This window comes from Nannospalax galili, unplaced genomic scaffold, assembly GCF_000622305.1.
Source record: "Nannospalax galili isolate Female #2095 unplaced genomic scaffold, S.galili_v1.0 scaffold9, whole genome shotgun sequence".
In the NCBI taxonomy this organism is placed as follows: Eukaryota; Metazoa; Chordata; class Mammalia; order Rodentia; family Spalacidae; genus Nannospalax; species Nannospalax galili.
This window is the reverse complement of record NW_008360332.1, coordinates 8,254,660-8,275,775: the sequence shown is the minus strand read 5'-3', so window position 1 is coordinate 8,275,775 and position 21,116 is coordinate 8,254,660. Positions and strand designations below refer to the sequence as shown.

Here is a 21,116-nt window from a genome sequence, read left to right as displayed (position 1 = left end):
GACTCCGAGTCTCGACTGATCAGTATGACTGACCAATAGCCTGAAGCTCCTACACCATGACTTCCCTGCCACGATGGGTAGGCTCAAATTCTGAGCCAACACAACCTTAAGTTGCTTCTGTCGGGATGTTTTACCTCGGCAACAGGAAAAGTGACTAATACAGTCACCATGTTGTACAACAGACCTCTTGAACCTACTCTTCCAATCTAAGTAAAATTTTGTGCTTTTTAAATAGATCTCCAACCTTCACCCCAACTTCCAGCTCTGGTAATCACCATTCAACCCTTTGCTTCTCCTGAGTTCAACCTTTTTAGATTGCACATGGAAGTGAGGTCATGTGGTATTTGCCATTCTGTACTGGGCTTCTTTCACTGAGCATAATTTCCTCTAGTCTCCTGGATATTGTAGCAAATGGTTAGGAATTCTTTCTTTTCAAGGCCAAATAGCATTGAACTGTGTTTGACATTTTCTTTACTCATACACTGATAGACCCTTAGGTTGACTGCACGTTTTGGCTGTTGTAAATAATCCTGGAATAATAAACACGATAAGGAAGAAAAACCTCTTAGACATACTGATTTTATTTCTCTGGACACAGAACCAGTAGTGGAACTGCTGTATAATGCAATTCTATTTTTCATTTTTTTAAGGAACTCTGTTTTCCATAATAGCTATTTTAATTTATATTGCTGTTAACAGTGCACCAGGGTTTTCCTTTCTCCACATTTTGTGCAACACTTTTTGTTTTCCACATTTTTGGTAACAGGCATTCTAACGGTGCTGGCTAACATATCCTCTTGCGTTTCCGAAGACAGCAGTGCAATAACACTGAGTTTTTCATACACCTTTGGTATCATAAATTTTCTTTTGACAAATGTCTTTTCAGACCATTTAAATCAGGCTATTTTCTTACTGTTGGACATTAACCCCTTTTATCATATGTATATTTTGTAAACATTTTTTCCCATTCTATGAGACAAGATTTGACTTACATTTGGGGCTGGGAATGTGGTTCAATTGGTAGAGTGCTTGCCTTGCATACACAAAGCCCTAGGTTTGATTATTTGATTCCCAGTATCCCATAAACTGGGCATAATGGCACATTCTTGCAATTCCAAGTAAGAAAGATGATCAAAAGTTCAAGGTTATCGTTACATTTGGCTACATAATGAGTCTGAGGCCAGCCTGGGCTATATGAGGCCCGGCCTCAAAAGAAAATTGTCTCACATTTTAGAAGGATCACTCTTGATGTTACAGAGAGCTAGGGAAGTAGGTTTGGAAGGGAAGACACTGGTTAAAATGTATGGCTCAGCAGTTAAGAACAGTGACTGCTCTTGCAGAGGACCCAGGTTCGATTCCCAGCACCCACATGCCAGCTACGAACCATCCTTAACTCCAGTTCCAGGGGAATCTGAAGCCCTCTTCTGACTTCCTCAGCACTGCAGGACACAGGTGCACTCACATACCTGCAGGCAATACACTCATACACATAAAATGAAATTTAAATTAAAAAAAAAAACTTTCCCTTAAAAAAAAGAAAGTAGCAGTCATCCAAAGAAGAGATGATGGCATCCTGAAACAGGGTGGTGGGAGCAGAAGTCTTACACAACAGTCAGTCCAAACAGTCTTTAAGTGAAGCTAAGACGCTCCTGACAGAGCAGACACAGAGTGTCACCAAAGGCCTTTGAAACTTGAAGGATGGGGCTGCCACCATCCAGAATGGGAAAAAGAGAAACTGGGTGTCAGTAGGGATAGAGATCAAAAGATCTGTTTTGGATGCAATGAATCTGAAGTCTGTTAACACTCCCTTCCACCAAAATGTCAAAGCAGCCAAATTACATAAATCTAATGTTGAGGAAATTAAGTCTGAACTAGAAGTACGTGCTGTATTTAGAAGCTGTAGGCATATAACTCACCAACTAGGGGAGAATGAAAACATTCCAGAAACAAAGAGGTTGAAAATGAGAATCCAACCCCAGAGACAGAAATGACCCACAGGGAGGGGTGGGGTACTACCCTAGTGTGGGATCTTGGACCCAAGTCAAAAAAACCTATCAAGAAAGAAGTAGTGGTCCATGCTTTTGATCCTAACAGAGGCAGGTGGATCTCTGGGAGTTCAAGGCCAGCCTGGTCTACAGGGAAACCCTGTCACTAAAAAAAAGACCACCCCCTGAAAAAAAAGAAAGAAAGAAAACCAAAAACTGACCGTAGTATTTAGGAAGTTTTCTGGTGACTCTATAATCCAGTGAGACTAGGTATATTTTTAGAGTTTTTCTGCAACGAGGATCAGAAATATGGGACAAAAGTTAGAGGACAAAAGGGAAAAACAAAAGAGAGACACACTTACATGCAAGGATGGGGGAGAGGATTATGACAGAATGGGAGAGGCTTCTAGAACCATGTCTCAGGTGGAGAAGGGATCCCACAAGTGACCCAACAGGAGCACCAACATTTAGTCTAAAGGACAGGAAGTCAGAAAAACTAACTGTAGGTACTGGTGGCAGGGAGAGAACCGTAAATAATCAGGTTATTTTGGACTGTGACTACGAAATTCTAGAAGAAAATTCTTCTAGAGTGGGCTGTCTAAATAGTCACTGTATCTCAATTTTACTAAATGCCCTCCCCCCAAAAAAACTATTAGAAAGTTCAGCAAATGAGAAACAGAGAACCTGGAATTATCTTAATTGAGATCAATTGCTCTGGGTGGTCACTCCAGACTTGATAAGTGGCAGGCCAATCAGCAAGTCTAAAGTTAACTGTCTTCCTGTTAAGGCGATGTCCTCTTTACAGCTGCTACTGTTAGTTTTTCCACAGGTGGCCCCTGCAAGGTTTCAAGTTCTTGTAAAAACTACCAATTCCAAAGAGTAGTAGTCTCAACATTGGTCCTGGAATTGGTTCTTTGGTAATTTTGGAAATAAAATGGTACCTATTTCACCAACAACGACTACATCTCTATTTGGAACTACGTTTCCCACTCATCCTAATACAGTCATAAACTCATAGTGGTTTTATAAGCATGCAGTTGACAAATATTTAAAATGCCTAGGCCCTATAATTCTAACGTCTCTGTAAGAAGAGCTTTAACTATACTGATCCACCAGTCAACATTAGCAACAGGTGTGCTCGAAGAGTCCTCGAGTTACTTTTTCACAAATTCTAACACCTACATAATTGTCACTTGAACTCCCTATCCATATTTTCAATCTACAACCATACCATCCTCAATGCACCCAATCTCATCAAAAACTTAGGTATACATTTTGAAATGAAGTTTTCAAATACAACTTCCAAGAGAAAACTATTTTATAACCAATGTGTTTATTCTCTAAATGCAAACTGTGAACCAAATGCTGTTACATATTAATAAAGAATAAACTCACTTCAATTAAAATGAAAACATCTACAAGTTGTGCATTCCTCATCCAAAACAAACTCAGAACTGTGTTTCAAATTTTAGGATTTTTCAGACACAGAGATAGAACCCAAATCTTTAAAAAAACATTGGTTATGAAAGTTTTCTGTTGTTTCAGAACAACAGAAAGATAACTGTACATATTTTTGGTGTGCTGACATCTGGAAAGTGACCCATTTGACTTCGAAGCCCTCTAGCTCTCAAATTTTCTGATTTGGAATGCTCAAACTGTATAGAGTATCTGTGACTTTTTGTTTGCTTGTCTGCTTACTTATAGCAACAGCGGGCCTAAAACTTTATAGACCAGGCTGGCCTCGATCTGACAGACATCCACCTGCCTCTGCCTCCTGAGTGCTGGACTAAAGGCATGTGCCACCATGCCAGACATATTTGTGACTTCTTACCATAACAGAAACACCTAACACTTTGTACATCTGATGAAAGCTGTACATGTAGTTTCAGGAAATTCATTGATGCCTTGAAGTGTAAAGAATCTCTGGTTAGTGGGAAGACTGGAGTACAAAACCAAGTGAGAAGAATATACAAAACCTGAGTAACATAACTTACAATGAGAAAAGACCAATTATTTACTAATATATTGGCCACAAGTGGTTATTCATCAAAAGAAATAATCTCTGTACATACATAAAAACAGTAAACAGTAAATAAAAACTGCTGGGCATGGTAGTATATATGCTTTTAATTCTAGCACTCAGGAGGCAGAAATAGGTGGGTCTCTGTGAGATGGAGGCCAGCCTGGTCTACATTTTGAGTTCCAAGCCAGCTGGGGCTATAGGGACACTCTGTCTCAAATAAAACAAAGGCTAAATGTAAATGGTAAACTATACAGTAGTCTAACCAAATTTAGAAAATATACACAATCTTGGTTCAGGGAAGTCTTAGTGTATGAAAACTACTAACCTAAACTGGTAAGATCTGTGCAAATTTTTTTATTTATTATTTTTATTTTATGTGTATGCATGTATTGCTTGCATATATGTAAGTGCACCTGTGTCATGTAGTGCCCACGGAGGACAGAAGAGGCCATCAGATACCCTGGATCTGGAGTTTCGGACAGTTGCTAGCTACCATGTGGGTGCTGGAATTCAAACCCTGGTCTTCTGCAAGAACAGTGTCCTTAACCACTGAGCCATCTCTCCAATCCACGATCTGTATAAATTTTAAACTTTCTGTATAAGCAAAACATATCACAGTTGAGAGACAAATGTAGACTTAGAAAAAAGTAGAGACAAGACACAACAGTTGAAGAACTATTACTGGCATGATAATTTATGATACGTCCATAACTTGGAATATCACATAGCCAATAAAATGTCAGATTTAGATGTACTGACCTCAAAAGAGGTCTACAATATTAAATGAAAAAGCTGTAGAATCAATGGTAAACAATGATCTCATATTTGGTCTAATTAAAAAAAAAACCTATAGAATAGAAAACTAATATTGGGAGTTTTAGGAATTCCTACTTAGACAATTTAATTTCCCAAGTGGTCAGTGAATATGCATCACTTTTAAACATCTATTGTTTTATTAGAGATCTTGCCATCAAGGTATTACTGTCTGATAATGTCTTCTGTCGGGGGTATTAAGGTATAAGCAGACGATACACTCCTTTGGAATCTTCGACAACAGAAAACAAAACAATAAAAACTACTTTTAAGGGCAAAATGTTCAGTAGCCTTTTTATGCCAAAGTAAAAATGCTTTTAAATGTTGCAATTTTATAATTACAGCAAACCACCAAAGATTTTCTTCGGTAGCAGAAATAAGTTTTTCAGTCCATTTCATTGAGTAATAAAATTATGTTCATTATATGGACATAAACAAGGGGCAAACATTAAGCTCAAGCAATTATCTTGTGTCAGAAATTGAATTTTCTCAATGATATTCATTCTTAGCAACAAATGCATCGATATTACAATTTATAAATGCTACTCAAACAGCTAAATTCTAGTCTAATGTCAGTATAAAGTCCCAAAGAGCCAGGCATAATTACAAGAGTTCCAATCTTGACTCTGCCACTTTCTAGTGATATGTCTTGGGTAAATTATATAATCTAGTGATTATTCTAGATCTGAAAAATAGCTATCTCTGGTATTCCTGGAAGGTTAAGTAAGAATATCACATAAAAAATTATCTAGTTACAGTCTGACCCCATTTAAACACACCTTTTGTCACATTAATGGTCAATGTCACTTTCAGTGTTTTGGTTTTTTCCCCCTTTGTCGTCTCCCCCCGCCCCCGGGGTCTTCCTGTAGCCCCAGATGGCTTGGAACTGACTATGTGGACCAGGCTGGCCAAGACTTGTTTTAAAAAAGGTGGGGGGGAGGGTGGCAGGCAGGGTAGAACTTGCCTGTAGTTACTTCCAAGGCTGAGACAGAAGGATCACTTAAGGCTAGGAGTTCTGGCCCAGCCTGGACAGCACCACAAAGACACCATGTCCTTAAAATAAATAAATGAACAGCTTAATCAAAGACTGCACCCACAATGAAGGGCATCTGGGAACACAAATTAGACTCTATAGGTCTTATTATACAAATAGAGAACATTAAATTGGGTGTGGGGTAAAAAAGGGAGATGCAGATAGGGAAGGGGATCTAAATATATTGTATGGAAATTCGAAAAAATTCAATAAAAAAGTAAAAAAAAAAAAAAAGGACTTCGGAGTTGATACATGACGCCTACATCTCCATATGCAACTTACTTCAAGTATTTTTACATTTGAGGCTATTTTGTTTTGTTTTTCTTTCTCTCTTTTGGTTTTGGCTTGGTTTTTTGTTGTTTTGGTTTGGTTTTTTGTAAAGAAAAGGTCTTGCTATGCAAGCAACACATACTGGTCTTGAACTCATCACGCTCCTGCCTCAGACTTCTGCAAGCTGGGATTACAGACTTGGACCACCATGGTTAGCCCTCGATTATTTCTGAGAATTACTTATTCTGATGTCTATTTGCTGTTTCTGATATGGCTATTTATTTTGATGCACACTTAACTACTCCTGCAAGATTTTTTTCTTATATGAAAATCCTAATGAAGCACGCTCTGATCCACCTGTGGCTTTCTACATCGTCAGATAACTTCCTTTGTAAAATCATTTAGGTTGTGCATGAAAACATCCTTCAAGTACTGCAGAAAAAAAGCATTAGGTAAGGAGGAAAATCAACAAATTTAAGCTATGCTTACACACTGTAGTGTTTCCAAGAAATTAAATCTAGAGAATTCCAAAGTAACAATACAACAAAGAATAAGTACAAGTTATTATTTTAATTAACTTTTAACTTACTCTAAGATGAGTCATTTTTTGTGTGAGGTGGGAGCATTAATGAGGACAGAATATGACTGTAAGTGTATAAACCAAGTAAAAGGAAAAGAGCATCTTGTTGAACCTTCAATAAGTAAAACTGAACGCTTTTCATCATATGAAATATTTTTTAAAACTATAAATCAAAGAGCTCTTCAAATCTGACTCTAGGACTGAGGGCTGGAATTATCTTGAGCTCCTCTTTCAAATTTGGTTGCGCTTCCATCAAATTTCTTTAATGCTCTTTCATACACTACTCTTTAAAATGTCCTCAAGACTTCTGCAAAATCTATCCAAACTGGGAACAGCTATTATATGTAAAAGTACAATTATTTTCTGATACTTTTTTTTCTTAAACATTAATGATCACCCACAACAACACCTAGCTGTACCCTACAGTAATTTCAATTCTATTGCAGAAGGTACTTTTTGCTTGCTTTCAACAGGATGCTGAAGAAGACAGCTAGGTCAAAGTGTATGCAAAACAGACCTGACAGAAGTTTCCCATATTACAACCTCTTGAGCTGATTTTTTAAGTACTATGTAGATTTTTTTTAATCAAAACTTACCACTCATTCTTTGAGTGTCCCTCCTGAGCTACTAACCCGGAAGCACCCATTATCTAAGCTTTCTTCTGATCTTGCACAATTTCACATTCCAAATTTTTGTTCCCAGCACCTTTGTCCATTAAAGCACCATTACAACTGCCTTAACGCTCTTAACCATACGGTTCACTTAGCGAGGAGCCTACTTTTCCTTTCTCAAAGGTAAACACAGCAATTCCCAACCTTCAGCGTTCCCTTCTCTCCCAAACGAACTCAACCTCTAAATATACATACACACACCCTATTCTGAAGCCCGAATTAACCAATTTAGCGCCGCTAGTAAAGAACTTAGGTCCCCAGAAGACTCGCTGGGGGACTGTCAAAGCTTGTCCTCTGCTCTGCTGTCCCAGATAGTCAGCCTACCTCTACCAAAGCTCCCTGGCACGGCCAGCACGGGCGTGCAACTCACTACATATAATGTGTCGCTGACTCCATCATTCCCAGCGTCTCCTGGAATTTCTGCCCATCTCTCTCTTTGTAAATCTCCCACGACCGCCACCCCCAAATGATCCCGTGCCCGGGTGTCCCTAACTCAGACTCCCTCTGGCCGGACCTTGCTGGCGCTTTCCAGAACCCCCTAGAAGAGAGCACGCGGGGCTGAGCGAGTGTCCTCCAGCAGCCCGGCTCCCCACCGACTAGGGTCCCGTCTGGGTGCACTGCCGACGGGGCAGCCCTATGGCTGCAACCGTGGAACCTCCGGCCCGTGACCTCGCGCGTGCGGCTCGCCACTCCACTGCCCTCCCCGGGTGGCGGGAGCCGGAGCTCCGGGGCACACGCCGTCCGGCCCCGACTCTGCTCCGCTCCTCACCTAGCTTCGAGCGGGACTCCTCCAGCTTCTGGATCTGGTTCTCCAAGAAGAGCATCGCCACCGCGAAGGCCACCACCGCCAACAGCTGCAACTTGGGCGGCATCATAATCCTGAGGAGCCCCATGAAACCCGCTGCTCGCGATCAAGACATACCGCGGGGGGCGGGGAGCGGGGCCCCGGAGGCGAGCGAGGCACCGGGAGGAGCCCACCGAGCCCGGAGCGCTGCGCCGCAGCGACCCCCCCTTCTCGCCGCTCCGGTCCCCCGCCCCCAAGAGCCCGCGCCGGCCGCGCGGTGCCAGTCTCCTCAGCCGACCCGAGCGGCGCAGCGCCAAGCGCCTGTCCGGCTCCCGCCTGCCTCTGCCACCTAGCTACCGGACCCCGCGCCCGCTCACTTGCCCGCCCGCCGGCTTCCCTCGCTTCCTTCCTTCCCTCCTGGTCGCTCCCGGCCGCGCGCTCCTCTACCAGCGCTGCGGCTGCGACTGCGCCGCCCTCGGCCCCGCCCCCCTCCCTCCTCCTCGGCCACCACGCGCACGCCTTGACGTACGCTGCCCGGCAACCAGAGGCTCCACCCCCTGCCTACCGCTCCGTGCCGTTCATTGGTCCAAAGAACTCCCGCTTATCGCTCTTGGTGCGAGTTACCGTTGGGTTTCTCAGTCAGCGGGCTCAAGCAAGGCGGCATTCCATTGGGTAAACTCAGAAGAGGGCGGGGCTGAGAAAGGCGGAGGCGGGGCTTCATAGCTGCGGGACGAAATGTCGTGAATGACAAGAAGCACAGGTGTGGGGTGTCTATGGAAGTGCCTGATTTGGGTCATTGAAAAATACCTGACGACTGTTTTGACATGTGATCACTTTTAAGCTCTTATAGTCTACCGACTAACACTCAACCCTGTGCGATAGTAGGGTTGATGGCAATGGCTTTTCGTGGCAGGTTTAGGATTAGGCTCCGCAACGGATGCCCCCGGATTAAGGGTCCTCATGCATCCGGCAATTGACCGTAGACCGCAGAGATGGCGGCGGGGCAGGGCGGGTGGCTGCGGCCTGTGCTGGGGCTGCGCTTACTGCTGGTGACTACGCTTCAAGCGGTGAGTGCACAGCTCCTCTGTGGCTACCTCGGGGCGAGTCGGAAGGCTGGGCTGAGGAAAGCGAAGCCCTCGGCGATGCTGGTACCGCCCTTGGAATGGGGAGCTGGGCTGGGCTTCCTTAGTGACTACAGCTGGAATCGACGTGGCTGAAATCTCAGCTCCAGCTTCTAGGGCTGATCGGCTCCTCGGCCTCAGGCTGTCTAGAATACTTTTACACAGATGTAGCTAAAAGCGAATTTTAAAGTAAAGAGTGCGTTGATAAAGTCAGTAATGCTTGGAAAAGTGGGAAGGTTCCTTTAGTCTTTGAAACACTGCTTACAAGACTCCCAAACCTTTCCGGACACATAATATCTTCCAGGGTTTGGTCCAGACTTGCCTTTTCATCACCATTAACAAAAATGCATGGGTCTGGATCTCTGAAAGGAGAAAACTTCTTTTTTACTTACTTGGCTGTTTATGAAACAGCTAAATATGGATAAACTCTTCAAAAGTTTGCTATTTTAATTTACTTGTCTTCAGCTCAATTTTTCAGGTATTTAATTTATTCAGTGTTTGGGGAGGTTTAGACTATACCATAGGCCTCTAAACACCTCTGCATTTTAATTCATCAAATAGTTTGCAAACATTCTATTTTCCCTGCTTTGTCCAGAAGGTAGATTCTTTACTTCTTTTGCATTCCAATACAATACTGTTATTCAGGCATTTGGTACTTTAGAAATTACTGGAACATCCATCTCTAAATCTTCTATACTTTTCAGTGTTTTGATTTTTTTTCCCTCCCATCTTAAATTATTTGCCATCAACACCACAGAAGGATGTTTCAAGCTATCTTTTAATTTCACTCTTTCAGTATAGACTGTGCTTTTATAAGTACTCCCCCCAAAATTAATTGCTTAAAGCAATTTTACCATTCTTCTGCTTGTAACCTCCCATCTTGCACTAGACTAATTTTTTTTTTTTTTTTTTTCGTGACAATCTCAGGACAACTCTCCAAAAGAGCAAAAGCTGATGATGGCTCCTGTGGCCTTGCCTTGGAAACCACATATATCACTTCTGTAGAGACAAAGGCTAAAAATAAAAAGCAAGACCCCCCCCCAACTGGACCCCAGTACCATCACATTATACTTGTTAAAGTCTCAAGCCTAGGCCATGTTTCAGAGGTGGGTAAGTAGAGTCTACTGCCACATGGAGGAGTGAGAGTCTATTGCAAAGAGGTATCCATACCAGACTAGGAGGAGCTCATGGCCATGAAGCAGTTTCCTACAGTGACCTCCTACTGAATCTTTAAGTCAAAAACCATCGTTGTCATCTTTGACTCCTTTCTTCACATACCTCACACCCTGGCAGCTTCTAAATCTTACTGATTTTTACTTTTTCTTTTTTGAGACAGGGTCTCCCTGTAGCCCCAGCTGGCCTGATAACTACATAGACCAGGCTGGCCTTGATCACACAGAGATCCGCCTGCCTCTGCTTCCTGAGTGCTCGCACTAAAGGCCTGCAACACCACTTCCGGCTTGATTTTTTATTTCTTAAGTGCATCTAAAATCAGTTCACTAACTTAATCATTCATTTGGGCCACAGATCTCTCTCTTTAGAAAGAACAGCCTCTTGCAGGCAGAGCTCTGTGAGTTCAAGGCCAGCCTGGTTTACATAGGGAGTTCCAGACCAGCTGGAGCTACAGAAAGATCCTGTCTTAAAAGACATATATATAACAGACTCTGGGTTTCCCCCTTTGATTTGTCTCTGTATTCAAAACCTAAGGATTGGCTTTATCTAATTACCTTGACCAAAAACTCGTTCCCTTAAATTCTCTGTACTTTCACTCTTTAAATTAGTCATTAAGCCCTTAAAAAAATCTCCATGCCAGCCACTTAATTTTATTGCCACTGACAGTACTTAAATTCAGGCCAGTATCTTTGCTTGCCTGAAATTACCTTAAGAGCTTTGCTAACTGGTTTCCCCATCTCATTTTCTTCCTTTCTGATTCATCCTTTACAATTCATCCATGCAACCTTTATAAAATTTAAATCTGTTGTGATTAAGGGCTGGAGAGAGAGCACAGCCCTTAAAGGCTAAGGCTAACAACCAAAACGTAAATCTGTCGTGATTAAAACTACCACTTGCTTTTAAGTCTGACCTCTTTAAATGTTCCTTTACAAGTCACTTGATTGTTTAGGCTTTTTTCCTCGTATATACCTCTACTGGGAGAACACAAAGTTTTTGAGAATGGAGATACTTGTCTTAGTAAGTTCTATATACTATGTTCTCCCTCAGGAGCTCTTTGAACATGGTGTTTGTGTTACCTAGAAGATAATTGCCATCCTCTCCTCCCTCCCTTCCTCGGCCATAACAGTAATATGCTGTCTTATACTTACTATCTGACCCTCCTTCCATATGGGTTTCTGATAGGTAAAAAGTTGGCGGAGAACGAGAATACAGATAAAACTCCATCGGCAGACTGAGATAGGAAGATCATGTTTGAGACTCACCTGGACTACATATAATGAGTTCCAATCCAGCCTAGGCTACATAGCAATACCGTGTCTCAAAAGAAAAAACAAAAAGCATATTTACAAAGTCAAATGTGATTTTTCTCTTTCCTATTCTGTCCTTATCCTAGCTTATACCATATTCCTTTTACCCATCGTCTTAGCCAGATCATAGCTCTGTGCTTGTCTCTGTTTCTCCTGCCCTGCTGTGAATTAGAGTTGACCAAAGGGAATGCAGGGACCATTTTCTTTTCTTTATTCTTTGCTGTGTCTCATGTTTGTCCACTTCCTTCCCTCTGAGGTGGAAATGGCTTCTCAGTTCCTTCTTCCTTCATGCTTTCTCTGCCATCAATGTTATCCTGGCATCTGCAGCCTTTGTGGAATGGCAAAGAGTCATACACAATCCTCAGAATATAAGAGTTCTTGTCCAGAGTTCAGGTTAAGATCGTAGAGAAATCACTCTTACTAAACTGTCTTGGCTTCCCTATGGTTGGTTCTTGGCTTTCTGTAATGAGTCGTGTTCATAAGAAACAAAAGTCTTGGAAATGAAAAAGGAGTATGGAGAATTATTCAAAATACAGTAAGAAGTTAGAAAAGTTCTTGGACTTCACAGTAGGCCAAGGGGGGAAAAGTAGAGCAGAGTAAGCGCTTGACAACAGCAGGGTTTAGCCAAAGCTTTGCAGCCTGACAAGCGAGTAAGCAGCAACTTGGTGACACCGTAGCTTGTGCTTCAGACAAGTTTGAGAGGTTTTTTTTTAAAAAGCATGTACACCTCTAAATAGCTGTAATTTCAACTTAGCAGTGACAACTGGAAGGGTATAAAATGACTCAATCTGGAGATGCACTCTGAGCACGTGTAGGGGTTCCAAAAGCATGCTGTAGTGCAGCCTAGAGGGGCCTTACTAAGGCACCACATAGCCGTTGTGCACTGTTTTGTTAAAATTGTACACATTTCCATACTCACAGTCTGTCCTGAAAAGCAGCATAGAGTGGTGTGTGCATTCCTGATTCTGAGACACCCCCATCCATCCATTTGTCCACGGTTTAGCATCCCATCTCCATGCATTTTGTGAGCAGTGGTGGCACAGTTACAACTGTCAGCACTTTTGTTATTCTAAGTGACCTATATAGTAATGATGCACTGTGAATTCTGTGCAGGAAGGTAGCCAATAAGGGACTGGACAGATGGCTTAGCTTTTAAAGGCTCAGGGTCACAACCTGAGGGGTTGTCCTAGTCCATTTTCTATTGCTAAACAATGCCTGAGACCAGCTAATTTATAAACAAACTTATTTGCCTCACAGTTTAGGAGGCTGAGAAGCCCTGGACTGGAGGCCACCTCTGATGAGGGCCTCAGATGGTTTCTACTGCTGGTGGGGAGCAGAATGGAAAGTGAGAGAATGGGAAAGACAGACAAAAAATGCTAACCTCCCTTGCCAGAACTGCATGAATCAACTTAAAAGGACCCCACCTCTCATTAGACCCCCCACCTCCCATTTGATGCCACCTCCCAGCACGGCCCTAGTGAGGAATTAGGTAAGTTGGTGACTAGGCTGGGCAACTAGCGAGTTCCAGGGATCCCCCTCTGTCTGAGGATCCAAGTTCAGGTCCTCATGCTTGTATGGGAGGCACTTCATCAACTGAGCCATTTCCTCAGCCTTGGGATTAGACTCTTAATAGTGTTGTTTTTTTCTTGTGTGGTCTTAAACAAATTCTCTTAACACATTAGGTCCCTGTTTCCTTCTTTGTAAGATAGGGATAATCATACATCTTCCTGTGAGTGCTTGAGAGTAAATGTAATAATAATTCAAAGTACTTAGCAAAATATCTAGTGCTGTTAGAACCTCAGTAATGGCCTCCTCCTGGCATTCATTATGTTGAGGTTCCTTCTCTCTAATTCTTTGATTTGCTTTTGTCTTAGATTTGAAATCTGTTCAGAATTACATGAGAAACCTAGCAGTTTCCTGGCAGAAAAGATCACTGAGCCGGAGAGATGGCTTAGTGATTAAGAGCTCTGGCTGCTCTTGCAGAGAACCCAAATTCAAGTCCCAGCACCCACATGGCGGCTAACAACCATCCATAACTCCAGTTCCAGGGAATCTGAAGCCTTCTGACCTCCACGGGTACTGCACAACAAGAGCACACTTACATCCATGCAGGCAAAACACAAAAGTAGAAACAATAAATAAAATATCAAAAAAGATCATTGAAAAGACTGTGTGTGTAAAAGTACAAGTGGAAAAGAAAAGAATTGAATCACTCAGGTTGTCAATTTTCTCAGCTGGAGAAATTAAATGGTCATTGCTGTCAGAACTGTCTTTCAATGTTTGGCCTTAATATGCAAATGTAAGTGTTATTCATTTATTTTGGACCATCAAAAAATAGCCAGTGTGGACTAGGAATATAGTCCAGTGGTTTGATAGAGTGCTTGAGGCCCTGTGTTCAGCAACACAGCATGAACCTGACATGGTGACACACCTGTAATCCCATCATTTGGGAGGTAGAGTCAAGAGGGTCAGAAATTCAGTCACCTTCTGCCATATAGGAAAATTGAGACCAGCTGAGGATATGTGAGAGACCCTGTCTCAAAAAATTAATGGCTTAAAAAGAAGATGGTGGTGCACGCCTTTCATCCCAGCACTCTGAGATGGAAGCCCACCTGTTCTACAAAGTGAGTTCCAGGCCAGCTAGAGCTACAGGGGACCCCTGTCTCAAAATAGAAGTAAAAAGATGGCAGGTGTACTTTATAATTTTGAACTCATACATTAATTAGCATTTGCCTCTTAGCTGTGAAGTTGCTAGCACATGTAGATATTCTTTAGATTGAAAATCTTGAATCTGCAAAGCCGCTGAAAATGAAAGCACAGCTGGGGTACACTGCTGAAACTGCAGGCACCTCATTTCTCTGTGGCTGTCTTCTGTCCTGTGTAATGTAGTGGTTGGAACAGTACAGTCTTTTGTAGTTTGGGTGGTTTCACATGGGCAGTGGAAACAGTAGCACTTCTGGAATGCCTCTTGAGTGCTGGGCAGGATATGAAATGCTTTCTGTTTGCTGTCTCCTTTACTGTTCAGAACTGAGAAATCCATGATGATCTATCCAGAAGTCAAGTTGCTCTGTGCTGGCATTTGAATCAAGCTGTCTTCAGACAACTTCAAAATATTCTTGCCCCCTGACAGTCAGTAGGTGTTCAATAAGTGTCAAAATAAAACCATCTTGCCAGCGCATGCCCTTAATCCCAGTGCTGGGAGGCAGAAGCAGGTGAATCTCTGAGTTCAAGGCCAGCCTGGTCTACATAGTGAGTTCAAGGCTAGCTGGGGCTACAGAGAGACCCTGTCTCAAAAAGACCAAAAAAATTTTTTTTAATTAAAAAAATACCAAAACACCATTTCATCACCTAATAGTAGGGCTACAGAGAGACCCTGTCTCAAAAAGACCAAAAAAAATTTTTTTAATTAAAAAAATACCAAAACACCATTTCATCACCTAATAGTCGGTGCTCACTAAATGTCAGAATAAAACCAAACCGTATAATTTCGTGACTACTCTTTTGAGAGTCTTCTTTTTCAGGAGTCTTACTTTGTTAAACACTTTGGTTTCTCTGTGGGGGCGGGGTATGGTATGGTGTGGGTGCGCTCCTCTATGCACCTATGGACATGTGGAAATGAGAGGTTGATGTCTTCCTTCATTGCTTCTTCACCCTGTTTTTTAGAGACCCGGTCTTTCACTGACCCTAGAGCTTCCCATTTTGACTAGACCCCAGGGAGTCAACAGGATCCTCCTGCTGCCCCTGTCCCCAACCCCCAGTGCTAGGGCTACAGATGGGAAGCACCACACCCAGCTTTTCTTTTAGATGCTGACAATCCATAGGCAAGTCCTCAAGCTTGTGCAGCAAACATGGTACCCACTCAGCCATCTCCCCAGTCCCAGTGTCTTCAAGTTCTTAAGCAGTTCACTGTTTTCAAAGTGAATTCACTTTTATTTCATGTTTCAATTACTGTAGCCACAAAACAATTCCTCTAAATTTGGAGGTGTAAAACAGTTTATTTTGCTTTCAGATTCAGTGGGTCATCAGTTTTCAGACTGGGCACAGCAGGGGTGGCTTGTCTGTTCCATGGTGCCTCAGTCCTCAGTTGAAATTTGAAGGTTCTTTAATCACATGTCTAGTAGTTGATGCTGTCATCAGCTGGGGGCCTCAGTTGCTCTCTGCATGAGCCTGTCCATGTTGTGTCTGTAGTTTAGGGTTCTTTGCAGCATGAAGGCTAAGTTCTAGAATTGATGCTGAGAAACAGTGACAGGCAGACATAGACCTTCCTAAGACACACACGCTCGCACGCAGGCACGCACACATAGGTTCCATGATGGAGGACTGCTTGTCACATTGTAAGAGCATTTGGGATAACATGTACTTATTGATGCAGCTGTCTTTAGCCTGCCACATTGTGCTCTCTGGTTTTCAAATTAACCTGTAAGTAGCTCTTGTAGATCATTTATAATGGAAAATTAACAAGTATAGTCCTAAGTGTCTTATAAACTAGAGGATCAGCCACTGGAAACTCAACATTAGACTCATAGGTCCCTCCCACTTAGAATAGTTAATCAGTTTTAAAGATGATATACATTCTATATCACAGAGGTAAGGCAAAAGATGTATTGATGTATCAGATTAGAATATGACTGATAAAGACCAGTGAGTGAATCGGCAATATTTTCATTGAAAAATTCATGGATTTTAATTTACTCAGTTAGTTTGAGAGGATTGACAGACTACAGCAAGTGGGCCAGATCCAGACAACCCCATCATTTGTTGGAGCACTCATTTCTGTATGGTCTGCGACAGGTTTTATACTACAGAAGCTGAGTGGAGTATTTGTGAGGAAAAGCATTTGCTACCAAAGCATCAGTGCTCTGTGGCCCTTTGTTTGACGGTTGTAGACCCTTCCTTATTGTAGACAGCCAGATGCAGTCAGTCTGACGTTCCCCCTATCTGAGGCTGAGATTTTCACCATCTGTTTGCTCAACAAGAATGTAAGAACTAGTATAAGTTCTGGAAATAGCAACAACTTAATACTTATTCTCAATTGCTCAGGGATTGACAGGGAGTCAGAAAATCCCAGATTTACATAGTACAATGCTCTTGAGTGGTACTGTTTAGAGCTGTGCACAAATCTGTCAGTGAAGAAAAGAACTATCCCCAAAATTAAGGTCTGGTTCTTCCAGAGAGGGCTTCCTAGAAGACTGGCACTAAGTTCTTAGAAATAAGTAGGAAGTAACAAGGTAAAAAGTGTAAGAATTTTACACATAGGAAAAAGGTCTGTGGACTACTAGTTTCACACCAGGAGCTGTCCTTTATAGCTAGAAAGTGCAGAGACTTGGGAAGTAATGAATGGGAGAGCTGGCAGCAAGTTAAGCTGCTGAGGCAGGAAAAGATCTGAGAGCTCTTTAAAGATCAGAACTGTGGAAATGTAATAATTAGCTGTGAGAATGCTGAAGAATGTAGGGTGAATGACCTGGGAGACCAGGTGACCAGGGAAATGGTGCCATTTTACTAAGATGCCAGTATTTTTTGGAGGGCTAGCCTTAAGGAAAAAAGAAATTTACCACTGGAGATTTTGACTGCAGTACATGTGCTACTTTGAATGAGAATCAAGTGGGCTCTTGACTCTGAAGGTTGAAACTCAAGACAAGATTTGGGAGCTTTTAGTAAATTGATATTTGAAGCCCTGGATACAATGATAGTCTCCCAGAAAGGAAGCAACAGTGCTTAAGAGGGGCAGAGGCCAGGATTGTAAGCCCAACCGCTCAAGAAGATGACAAGTTCAAGACCATCTTGGGCGATATAATGAGACCCTGTCTCAAAAAGTAAAGAGGGAGCTGGAGACATGGCTCAGCGGTTAAGAGCTCTTGCTGCTCGTCCAGAAGACCCAAGTTTGGTTCCCAGAACTCACATCTGGCTGTTGACAGCTGTATATAATTCCAGTTCCAGGGAATCAGATGCCATGTTTTAGCCTCCCCAGGCACCTGAACACACATGGCATATACATTAGGACATATATACATACACATAAATAAAATAATTTAAAGAAAAAAATAGTTGAATATTGTATTTATGTGACTCTCAGGATTGAACACAGGCCTTGAATTTGCTAGTTAAGTGTTCTTCCATGAGTTGTACTAATTGCCTTAAATGGGGTGTGTGTGTGTGTGCGTGTGTGTGTGTGTGTGTGTGTTTATGATTGGTGTGGCACATGCCACATCATGTGTGGAGGTCAGAAGACAACTTTGTGGTGTGATGTACGCACATACACATAATTTTTATTTTTATTTTTTTAAGTAAAGAGGACTAGAGACACACCTCAGTGATAGTTTCCCTGTCATGTAAAAGACCCTGAATTCTAGCAACATTAACAACAGCAAAATGCCTAGAAGAAAGAGGAAAGGATGAGTCTGTGGTGGGAACAGCCGGGGCAGAACATGTTTAAATGGTTTTGATAAATGTCAAGTGGTAGATCCAAAACCAGGCTGTAGTAACAAGTCAGAAATAAGAGTCATGCAAACCACAGGGCTTGAATATACTGTAGGGTGGAGTTATCAGTAAAGTCCTTATGAATAGGAGAAGACAGGATCAAGCACAGGTAGCGCTGTGCACAGAGAGAAGTGGACAAATGGGGAGATGTGGGAAGAAAGCTAATGTTTTGAAAGCCTGCTTTGTCAGTCATGTGGTTGGTTATTTACATAAGTGATTTTATTTCATCTTTGCAGTAATCTGTTTTATGTATTGTTCCTTGCTTTGTCACTCTAAGAGCATTCCACTGTCTCAGAGAGACATCAGAGGGACACACTGGCCAGCAGGCCCCACCAGCACCCTCGGTTCCCTGACTAACATGCCAGAGCTCAGGACCGTCAGAGGAGAATAAAACAATGTTGAAATTAACAGCAACTCCCCCCCCCACACACACACCCGAGAACTTGATGGGTGGCATCTCACAATGACCCTGGGGAACAGGTGCCAGGGCCATCCCTGTAGCACAGAGGAGATCTTGTGTGCAGAAATTAAAGGTTGGGTGGTAATATTTTGTCCAAGTTCACACATCTTATAAATGGTGTGGTGGTGCCACATTAAAGAAAGACTAAACTCCTGGATTCATTTACTCAAGAATGAGCCTAATCTCTTCTGAAATGTTCTGATTTCTCTCACAAGTGTTCATTTTCCAACAAAGGACATCTTTTTATCCATTGTGGTATGGCTATCAAGTGTGGTGTGGTAAAGGAATGAGGAATGTTTTCCTAAAGTCTTTAACCAGAGTTTTACAAAGGAAGAAGTTGCTTTTTCTGACGCCTTCTGGCCCAGAACAGCATACTAAACTACAAACAGATGCTATTCACCTAAGCCCACATGTTGCTTGCCACATTTACTGTGGGTCATTTATTGCTTCCAGTATGTGCTTTCAGTGATGATGTTAGCTGGGTTCGATTCCCAACACCCACATGGTGGCTACAAACTGTCCTTAACTCCTGTTCCAGGGGAATCCGAAGCACTTTTCTGACCTCCATGGCATTGCACAACATGGGTGCATTCACATACATGCAGGCGATACACTCATACACATAAAATAATAAAAATAAAATATTTTTTTAAAGTTGATTACATGGGGAGTCCAAGGCCTAGTCGATTGTTTACATTGCTTTATTAAAGGTAAGTTAAATTTAAGCAAGCTGAGTGAGTACACAGTAGGAAAACAGATCAAATATAGTGTTGAATGATCTCAAAGCATATGGTTAAGTTGGTTACAAGAGCTTGCATATGTTCAATTTGTTTTTTAAAATATTTTATTTTTATTTTTTTTTATGTGTATGAGTGTTACGCCTGTATGTTGGTAAGTGCACCCGTGTTGTGCAATGCCCACAGAGGACAGAAGAGGCTGTCAGATCCCCTGGAACTGGAGTTACAGACCATTGTTAGCTGCTTTGTGGGTGTTAGGATTCGAACCCAGGTCCTCTGCAAGAACAGTCAGTGTTCTTAACTGCTGAGCCATTTCTCCAGCCCCCATATGTTCAATTTGTAACAAAAGGTGTCATCCCCACGGGAGCTGGCACCTAAAACTAAAGATTTGATTCCTGATATGCTTCTGTCTTTGTTTTTCTGATCCCTTTCCCTATTCCCACATTTCCACCCTCCAGCTGGAGGAGCTTGCAGATAAGTTCTTATTCCAGAGATCTGTATAAACAGGTACTAAGTCTTTAAAACAAAATGGGAATTTTTTTTTTCTTTTTTCTTATAAGGAGCTTCCCATTTAATAAACCACTGACTGTTAATAAGAGATGTGCAATATTCATATAAAATTATATTTCTTTTTAATACACATTTTTACAGAAGTAAAAAATGTCAAGCCCAGTGTGGTAGTGTATGCCTATAATCCTAGCACTTTGGAAATGGGCCAGAGGATTCAGGAATTCAAGGTCATTCTCGGCATGAAGCTAGTTCAAGGCCAACGTGGACTACATGAGACTGTCCCCAAAAACAAAAGTCATCTATGGGAAAAGTGGGAAGAAACAAAGATATAAAACTACAGAGTTCAAAAACATTTAACAGTTTATTTCCAAATGAAACATTTCGCTAACCTACTTCCTTTGCCTTTGATATTGACAGCCCCATTTTCTCTTTGGGCAAAGTAAATAAACTTGGAACTGTGTTTCAGTACTCATGTTTATTTTCAGGTGTCTGCATTCGGGGCCGAGCTTTCATCTGAGGCATGCAGAGAGCTCGGCTTCTCCAGCAACTTGCTCTGCAGCTCTTGTGATCTCCTTGGACAGTTTAACCTGCTTCAGCTGGAGCCTGTTTGCAGAGGATGCTGCCAGGAAGAAGCACAATTTGAAACCAAAAAGGTACTGTTTTCAGCTGTCTCGCTTCCATGATGTGGCTTAGTTGGAATAGGTAAATTACCTGTTGCTTAAGCAATTTAGGCAAAAGAAAGCTCTGGTTTTTACAGTGTTTAGTAAAACGCAGCTGGTCTTGGCCTGGCCTACTAGATCAAAGGTGAGGTGTCTTTGCATGCCAGGATCTCACTCCAGGGTGGCCATCCAGCACGCTCCAGTCTTCCTTAGCTTCTGTGCAAATAAAGGCAAGGAACCATTCATTGTTATTGAACCATTCATTCACTTTTATTTGTACTAAGTAGCCAGTTTTATAAAGAGAGATGAAAGCAAGTCACATAATAGCTGGTGCATCTCTGGTTAACAAAGAACCACTTGTTAAATGCCTATTTCTAGTAATTCCTGACACCAATAACCTTACCTTTAGTGTTGAAATCTGAGCCAAGAATAGGTAGTTCTGTCCCGTAAAATCTACTGTTGTGAACCTACTGTTCAGACAAATAGTTGCTCAGGTTTTTTGTTTGTTTATGT

At 42.1% G+C, this 21,116-nt stretch overlaps 1 protein-coding gene across 1 annotated transcript in view; it reads left to right on the top strand.

Annotated features, from left to right (window-relative positions):
* The first annotated feature begins 9,084 nt into the window (after positions 1 to 9,084).
* The window catches only part of Selenof (selenoprotein F), a 33,487-nt gene continuing 21,455 nt past the window's right edge, over positions 9,085 to 21,116 (top strand). The window contains exons 1-2 of the mRNA XM_008826255.3: positions 9,085 to 9,226; positions 20,430 to 20,597. Of these exons, the coding sequence (XP_008824477.2) occupies positions 9,152 to 9,226; positions 20,430 to 20,597 (243 nt within the window). The 5' untranslated portion in view covers positions 9,085 to 9,151. The remainder of the gene's footprint in view (positions 9,227 to 20,429; positions 20,598 to 21,116) is intronic.